At 58.4% G+C, this 8,589-nt stretch overlaps 1 protein-coding gene across 3 annotated transcripts; it reads right to left on the bottom strand.

Moving 5' to 3' along the window:
• Positions 1-656: 656 nt before the first annotated feature.
• C2H8orf58 (chromosome 2 C8orf58 homolog) lies at positions 657-4,324 on the bottom strand. 3 transcript variants are annotated; one of them, XM_063088099.1, is made up of 7 exons: positions 4,259-4,324; positions 2,622-3,106; positions 2,106-2,246; positions 1,896-2,004; positions 1,642-1,754; positions 1,325-1,428; positions 657-785 (listed from the first exon to the last, which is right to left on the bottom strand). In XM_063088099.1, the coding sequence occupies exons 1-7, from the start codon at positions 4,305-4,307 to the stop codon at positions 674-676; spliced, it is 1,113 nt and encodes a 370-aa protein (XP_062944169.1). In that variant the 5' UTR covers positions 4,308-4,324; the 3' UTR covers positions 657-673. The 3 variants fall into 3 exon arrangements, with proteins under 3 accessions (XP_062944169.1, XP_062944170.1, XP_062944171.1); XM_063088100.1 differs by having other exon boundaries at positions 1,325-1,431; XM_063088101.1 differs by having other exon boundaries at positions 1,325-1,406; positions 1,638-1,754.
• Between the last annotated feature and the right edge of the window lie 4,265 nt (positions 4,325-8,589).

Raw genomic sequence — 8,589 nt, forward strand, 5'->3', positions numbered from 1 at the left:
GATGAGAATTGACCTTGTAGGTTTTTTAGCTGTTCCCCATTTTGTCCCCGATCCTCCCCATTCCTGTCCATTCTTCAAGGGCTGTGCTCCAGAGGCAAGACTCCATGCAGTGGCAGCCAAGACAACACCATTCTCTGACCCAGGGCTGTCAATGCAAGTATGAGGAGGAATTGGGATCAGTAACTGCCCACTGTAGAATGAAGATCAGTTTCATCCTTCTACAGTTATCTCACCTGAAAGACCAACCCTTTGGACACATGATTCCAGGAGAGATGGTTGGATCCAGTCAGTTTGCAACATTGGCAGTCCCACAGAGATATATATTTATATCATTGTGTATAAATACACATCTGAAACATGCTGGGCCCAGACAGATCACTGTGCCAAACACACTCTGTGGACGCCTGATAAATAAGTAAATTCACATTGTCTAAGCTCAGGGATTTCTGGCAAGGAGATGGAGCCCTGGAGCTGCCGCACCTTGAGGACTCTCGGAACCAGGGCTCTTCTGCCAGGCTACTTGGAGGAGAAAGACTCAGCCCTCGCCTCAGAGAGAAGGGTGAGCATCAGCAGCTTTTCCTGGCAGTGCAGAGAAGTAGCAACAGGGCAAAGGGTGAGGAAGACTTCACGGTGAATCCCCTCCATCCAGGGTCACCAGGTGCACCAGGAGGGCTCAGCATACAGAAAGGTTTTTTGCTCGTTGCTTCCTAACCACTAATGATGGCATAAAGGTTTTCTGGTGGGGATGGCCCTGAGGCCTTTCAGGGAGGTCCCTGGACTCAATCCTGTGGAAGAGAATAGGAGACATTAGGCTAGAAGGAGGAAACAAAGGTAAGACTGACCCCAGACTTGACAGAGCATTGCTTATCTGCCATGGGGAGCCTGGGATGTTAAATTACATGGTGATTCTTTCCAACAGAGAATTCTTCAGTACAACCCCTGGGCATGATGGACATCCCCCACTGTGGAACCCTTTCTCTGTGCCTCTGCCTTGCTCTCTCCACAAACCTAGGGAAGTGGCCCAAATTTCAACACTGAGGGGTTTGCTGGGCTGGGGTGAGGAGATTTCCCATATCCTGATCCTGGCTGTGTCACTGACTCTCCATGTGTCTTTTGGAAAGTGACTACCCCCGACCCCACCCAGTCCCCAGCCTCCTCATCTGTAAATGGGGCGTTTTAACTACTTTCTGTTTCTTCTAGCACCCTCTCAAAGACAGCCTGTTTCTCAAATTCAACAGGGACAAAGATGACAACCGGCAGGACAATCTTGGCATCCTGGTTCATCGCCCTCCTCCCCCTGCACTGGGTTGGGCACACGACTCACCTGGGGCCACAACCATCAGGAGGGGCAGGGGGGCCAGGATGTCGAGGGCTCCTCCAGCGGATCCGGTTCAGCAGGACCTTGACTCTGTCCCAGTGGGACAGATCCTGCTGAGCAGAGGGTGAAGGGTCACCACAGAGTCCCTCCCCATACACACAAGCCCAGCCAAGCTCCCAGAGACAGTTGTCACCACAGCCAGGACAAGTCACTGCTCCAAATAGGAATCTTGTCCTTTTCCCTGGGTATCTGGCCTTTGGGGTGCCCATACATCCCCACCCCACCCCCTCCCACCACCTGCCCTGTGTTTATCCATCACCCACCTTGTGTCCCTGGCAGGATGGAAAGTTGTGGGTTGGCTCCACTGGGGCCTCTGGCAACCTGGGAAGATTGGCACTAGGCATCCCCGCCTTTGAGCGTGAAGCTGCCTTCACCACTTCAGAAAGAAAGTCAGGTTACCCAGAGCCCAGGAATAGGAAGCCACCCCATCAGCTACAACTCAGTGGGTCTGCTGGCGGGCCCCTGGACAGGCAGATGGGGCAGGCAGGACATGGAGGGAGACACACTCGCCCCTCACCTGTGTCCTCTGTCTGGCTGAGCAGCTCCCCTGGCCCCTGCACCCCCCCACCTAGGGTGTGAGAAGGTAAAGGTAAAGGGGCCAGGGCCAACTCCTCCTCTTCAGGACCCTGTGCACAAGAGAGATGGGGCAATCAGGGCCCAACTAGAGGGCTGAGGCTATTCCAGGCTCCCGAGGGCCCACTCCTCTGCCTCCCCCAAGCACACTCACTGCAGGAGGCCTTTGGGCCTGCAGCTGCAGGCAGAGCTGCTGGAGCCTCGCCATCTGCTCCAGCACCAGGCACAGGTGTTCCAGGTAGCGAAGACCCTGCCCTGGGAGGCAGGCCCAGGCTCCAGACCCCAAATCCCCCACCTGTGGGACACAGTGAGGTAGGGGAGACTTCCAAACTCAACCGTACCCCCACCCTAGGCGACCTGGAGATGGGGGCCAGCAGATGCTCGGCCAGCAGATGGGGCAGAGCGGGCGGGCAGAGGAGGAGCACACACCTGGCTGGCTTCCCCAGCGCCCAGCTAGGCAGGGTGCCAGGCAGGGCCTGCACCTGCCCACCTGCTCTGCGGGGGTGGGGTGAGGCAAGAAGCCATGACACAACCCGCCAATTACGGACAAGGAGTGCCCCACCCTGAGAGCGTCAGCAAGAACACAAGGGGCCGGGGGTTCCCACCAGCCCCCCGTGAAACCAGGTTGCCTGCATCAAGTGATCGCCCTCACCTGAGAGCTGGCACTCACCGCCTCTTTTTCCAGGCCTGCCTCTAGGTCAGTTTCTGCCTCAGTGAACTTCTGTTGCCCTGCTCCAAAAGGGGGCATTTCACACTGAGGCTTGCTTGGTGGCTGCGGGGAGTGGTGCTGTCTTGACAAGATGGTCGGGGAAGTTGGGAGCCGGTGGGACCTCTCCAGTGCCTGCTCCAGCTTGTGGCTGGCCAGCAGCTGGCCCAAGTGGGCCCGGGTCCCAGGGCTCCCCATGGGCTCAAAGTCCAGAGAGTCCTGAGAAAGGCCTGGTGAGGTGGCCAGGGGGCTGTCCCCAACTGCCATCTCCACTCCTGAGTCCCGGGAGGCCAGTTTGAGAAGCGGCACCTGCCTCTCGAGACATCTCAGCTCGCCATCTTCTGTCCCAGAGTCCAATGAACACCTGTGAGCAGCGTCCGGGAGCCGTCGGTAGGTGCTGGTGACCCCAGACACTATACAGCCGCCTGCTAGGTCCTCCGCAGCCCCATCTGCAAGGAGAGTCAGCATCAGGCTGCGCAGGCCGACCCAGCACCCGCAGCATTCCTGGCAGCATTCTCCCAGGGAGGAGTGTTGGGGCCAGTGGCAAAGGGAGGATGATGGACAGCCACAGCCCCGCCCACGTGTCACTCCAACTCTGGTTGGGAGATGTGCAGATGGGGTTCCTTTTACAGTAATAACTGTTAGCAACGAGGAATCCATACTCGGGGCTGTGTGGTGGGCAAAGCCCGTGCAGGTCTGGCCCAGCAGCTCCTTAGATGACCTCTGCCTTGTGCTCACCCCACGTGGGGCGGCTAAGACCTCCAAGTCATAAGTGCTTCCCAAAGGGGAGTCCCACTGTGCCCAGCCTCAGGGAGAGAGGGAAGGGCGCAAAGAGGGAGGTCTGGGGTACAGAGTGCTCTCCTAGGGGCCCTGCCCTGTCAGGACGCAAGATGAAGTCTCTTCTGGAGCTCAAGGGGGAGAGTGAGAAACGTAAAAGCTATGACGATTTGGGGCTTCTGTCCTGTTAAGTGCAGAGTAGTGAAGATGTTGTGAAGAGTTTAAAAGGAAAAAAAAAATGTGACAGCTCACTTGGTAAGAGCGTGCTGTTAATAACACCACAGTCAAGGGTTCGGATTTCCATGCAGGCCAGCCGCCAAAAAAAAAAAAAAAAAGTGAAAGAGAGGGAGGGGACAGCTTTAGAATCCATTTATTGTCACCTCTGTGCCAGGTCCTCTTGCGACCCGGTGCTGGAGAGGACGGAGACGAGCCTGAGCCTCGCAGCCCGGTGAGCGGGAGCTGGCTGCCATCCCGGGCCGGGCAGGGAGCGGCCGGGCAGCCCACCCCGCGCCGCCCCGCGCCCGCCCCGCGCCGCCCGCTGCACTGGACGGGGCCCCGGGGGGCTTTCGGAACTGCCGCCGGGGGCAGGGGCGGCGGACGCGGACATCCTCAGGAGGGGCGGGGACGGCTCCAGGTCCGGACTTAGAGGCAAGCGGACCCGGAGCAAGCGGGATGGAGGCGGTGGCCGGTTCAAACCCAGAGGGTCTGCAGCGCGCAAGGCGTCCCCAGCCTCAGCACTCAACCCCCGCAAAGGGAGGCGGCCAGCGGGGCGCGGGAGGCTGCGCCAGGGCGGGAGGCCCCGGCCACCTAGGGCGGCGACTCACCCCGGCCACCAAGCGGCTCCACGGCGAAGACGCGCCGCCGGCCCAGCATGGTCGGCTCCGGCGCCAGTGATCCCGGCCGCGTCCCCCGCCGCGCTCGCGCGTCCTGACCGGCTGGGCGCGGCCCCGGGACACTCCCAGCGGGGGAGGGGCGGGGCGTGCAGGTGTGCGGGCGGCCCCTCAGTCCTGGCTGGGGAGCAGATTAGGGCCCCGATCCGTGCTGCCCTTCGAGGAACGCGGCCCTCGCCTGTGGAAGCTGTTTGGCTCGGGGCGCGGGGTCACCCCGCCCCAGCCCGGTTCACACGCCGGCTTTGTCTTCCTGCCGCTGACCTGGAGCACCGGAGTGTGGGGGGAGGACTGGACAGGAGCCCCACGTGCTGGCAGAGGACGCAGGCATCCCAGCGCTCCCGCTGCGTGGCCTGGGCAAGTCTCAGAAACCCAGTGCAATGAAAGGGGGAGATGATTCCTGCCCACAGGGACATCCTTTACAATCACTGCAGCGCCTTGTGTGTCCTGGGCTAGGTCTGAACTCTCTACCCGTCCCATAACTACTTCTCATCCGGGTTCCCTAAAGCTGGGAGCTGGGTGGATCTTTGGGAGCACAGGCAGAAGTGAGGCAGGAGATGGGGACAGGCTGGAGGCTGGGCCAAGGCGTAAGTGCTTCCCTGCACCCCACCTCTCTTATGGCCGGTGGGAGTTCACCCGTCACCCCAATCCTAAAAGGAGTCCAGGCAGCTGCTGAAGGCGAGATAGCCTGGTGACCAGACATGGACTCTTGGCCTGTAAGGAAGCCGCCTCCTCCAGAGGCAGGGGGCAGGGCTGGAAAAATCCCAGCAGCACCCAAATCCGCTGGCGGCAAGATAAGGAATCTGGTGGACGTGCAAACTTGCACCTGGGCCTCTGGGGGAGGGTCTGGAGCCAGAGCTACAGGGAGGAAGTGATTTAACTGGGAGGGAGAAGACAGTCTGCCCATGTCCTCTCTCCTGGAAGTCATCTTCAAACACCCTCTGCAGGAGCCTTCTTCAGAGAACCACAACTAGCAGATTTCATAACATTATAGGATGGAGAAACTGAGGCCCACAGCCAAGCCCCTGGCAGGCAGAATGAGAGCCAAGTGGCTGAATTGCTGGCCATCTCCTACTACCTTGATGTTCAGGCCCAAGCCCTTCACTGCCAGCCATAGTCCTCTGAGTGGTCCCACAGGCACTATCCTCCTAGATGCCCCACCCACATACAGAGAAGGAAACCGAGGAGGCCAGCCTGGCAGGAACTGCCCTTTGCAAGCCCAGGAGGGTGCATGGCATCAAACCCTCCAGCCATACCAGACCCCACCCCAGCCCTCCCTGGGTAGGAGGGTAGGAGGGCTGTCGGGGCAGGTGGCTTCCTCCCTCCACAGCAAGAAGGTGGGGAGGTAAAGGGAGGGAGCCTTTGTCAGATCTCGCCCTGAATTTGGAGAATGTGGGGCTGGATTCCAAGCCGTCTCCGTGGTGACTCTGGGGCAGGAATGCATCTGGAAACAGGAAGCCCAGCCAGCAGGAATGCAGTGTCTCAGCAAACGCTTATGTGTGACTCAAAAGAACCCCCTACCCGCCCACACACACCCCAACACACACTCCCCTCCAGGCCACGGTCCCCGCCCCGTGCAGGTCCAGATGTGGATGCAGTGGCAGCAGAGCCCTCCTCCCACGGGGGGGGGAGGGGAGGGGCCACACGCTTCCCTCCCATTTGCCTTCTGGTGCCCTAACTGTGGCAGCCCCAAGCCCAAGCCCAGATGTGGGCCAGGCCCTCACCACGCAGAGGGCTCTGGGTGACTGACCATGTCCTCAGTCTCTCCTTCACCAGCCTCCCGCATGAGGGGAATCATCTCCCTGAGAGCTGCCTGAAGAGTGGGAGGGAAAACACAGCCACCCCCTTGCTGCCCACCTGACAGACGAGCAGCTACCAGGAGTCCCTGAGACAGCTGGTGGCCAGAGCAGAGTCATCCCTCAAGCTGAGACCAGCGTGCCCAGTGGCTGCCGCACCTCCAGCGGGGAAGTCCCAGCTTCAGGAAGTGCGTTTCCTGCAAGCTCAGCACTGAGCGAGGCCCTGTGGGAGGAAGGAGAAAGCCAAGAGCCTGCAGGCAGCTCCCGCCAGCCTAGGGAGGGCCAGGAGGGTGACCAGGACTGTGCCTGAAAGGCTGCCTCTGGTGACAGAAACCGGGGAAGCAGGCCCTTGTTCCATTGTTGGTCCCCACCCCTTCGTACCCAGGAGTCCTTGGACCAGTTACTTAACCTGCCTGTCCATGGTTTCTTCATCTGTAGAACAAGGATGATAACAATCCCCATCTCAGAGTCATGAGATTAGGTGAGTTGAAGCATTTAAAGAGTTCCTAGTACAGTAAACGGCTCCAAAATGTTAGCCATTATTATTATCTAGCTGTGTCACTTTGGGAAAGTCACTTTCCCAGCTTTAAGCAAAGGGGTCGGATTAGATGCTGCCTTTGACAGCTTCTAACTCCTCTTCCAGAGGAGCTCAATCCCGGGCTGGGGCTGGCTGTGTGGCTGCGGAGAACTCTGGTACTGAGGCCCACAGGAGCCCTGGCAGGAAAGCCAGCTACCACAACTAAAGAACGAGGGCCACAGGTGGCGTTTAGCTTGGGCCCATTCAGCCTGCGGAACGCGCACAGCCACTCACCCATTTCCCAGTGTCCCCACCTCACCTGCTCTGCCCCACTCCTATGACACTGCTGGCCCAGCACGGTTTGTTACAGGCAGGGGTCTGACCATATCAATAGTCCAACAAACCCTTTGCAACCTGTCACTTCCCTGCTTAAAGTTTTAAAAGTGCCCAAGAGCCTCAAGGTGAAGTTCAAACCACTTCTAGCTTTCAAGGCTCTTATCTCCCTTCGCAATCCTATCTCAGTGTCCCTATCGGCCACTGTTCTAAACTGGACATTCCACTTGAGGTCGCCTTCATCATTCAGCATTTCTCCCCTGCATCTGCCAAGACCTGGCCCTCCTTCTGCATGGATGGCCACTGCCAAGAACTCACAGTACAATCCTTTGTGTGGCCCAAGTTAGCCCCAGCACTTGCTGCCATGTAGCATTATTTCATTCATGTTGCTTGATCGCTACCACTTGCCTATTAGCTCCAGGAAAGCCATAAAAGCACCACATCGTTCTGTATTCACTCTGGGCGGGGTATTTACCGCCTGTGCATTGAAGTCCTCTTCTGTGAGCCTTCTCCCGCCATGGGCCGCACCCGACAGTGGGTGGCTCCCAAGAGGCCACCCCGTTTCTGACTAGACCTTCCGGCCTCACAGATGTCTGAGCCAGACAGCCAGCCGTGATCTTTTCCATAAAAATAAACGCCCATCCTCAGGCAGACATCCAGGCAAAGGGTAAGACAATTATATCAAGGTGTAAATTATATCAGCAGGTGCCTGCGGAGGCAACACAGTCTCCGCCAAGACTCCTTCCAAGAAGAGCCAGAAAGCACAAAGCTGCATCAGAGACCAGCCAGGGCACCTGTGAAGCCCAGCTTTGATCTTTAAAGTGAAAATAAAGCTAAGGCTGCCACCCATCCCTCAGGCTGACTCGAGGCAGGTGGGTCTGGAGTACTCAGCAGCCCCACTGGGAACTTCCTGAAACGTCTTCTGGGATTAGGACTAGGGGTGGTTGGTGAATCCGGCCAAAAATGACAGGCTGGCAGGGGACTGCTGCCTGCTGCCTTCACTCAAATACACCCCCAGGGCAGGCCCACCTAGCACTGGCCATAATGCATTGTATTCTCTTTCTTTCAAATTGACCACAACAGAAGCCAGAAGAGTCTTCCAAGGAAGAGGCGAAGGTCCTGATGGACCACCCTGGCCCAGAGGCCAGACCCTCGATGGGTGCAGTCCCTCAAGTATGGGGGCTCTACTGGGCTGTGAGGGGCCCCAGCCCTCCCCTCCTGGGCAAGGTTTACCCTTGTAGCCCTGGTCTGAGGTTATTTCTGGTGATTATCTTTCCCAAATGGGCAGACAGGCTTGAGCACATGCAGGATTAGATGTCGTGGGTCGCCTTGGGTGACCAAGCAGAGGGAGGGCCACAGAGAGGCCAGCCCGGCACTGGCAGAGCACAGGATCGTCTCATCCAGATGCCTCAGCTGCACGGTTCCCCTTGATCCCTCCAGTTCCTCTGCTTCATGCCCTCTGGCATCCCCTCCCTCTCCAACTCCAAGTGAGAACCTCATTCCCTCCAAAGTACAGGGTGTCATGCCAGGAAAACAAGAAGGTTCAGAAGAGCACACCCTTCAACCTGAAAGAGGCAAGCCTCTTCAATGGGGTGTGTTAGGTAGGGGCACCTGGCAGGGCA

Source organism: Cynocephalus volans, chromosome 2 (assembly GCF_027409185.1).
Source record: "Cynocephalus volans isolate mCynVol1 chromosome 2, mCynVol1.pri, whole genome shotgun sequence".
NCBI classification, from domain to species: Eukaryota; Metazoa; Chordata; class Mammalia; order Dermoptera; family Cynocephalidae; genus Cynocephalus; species Cynocephalus volans.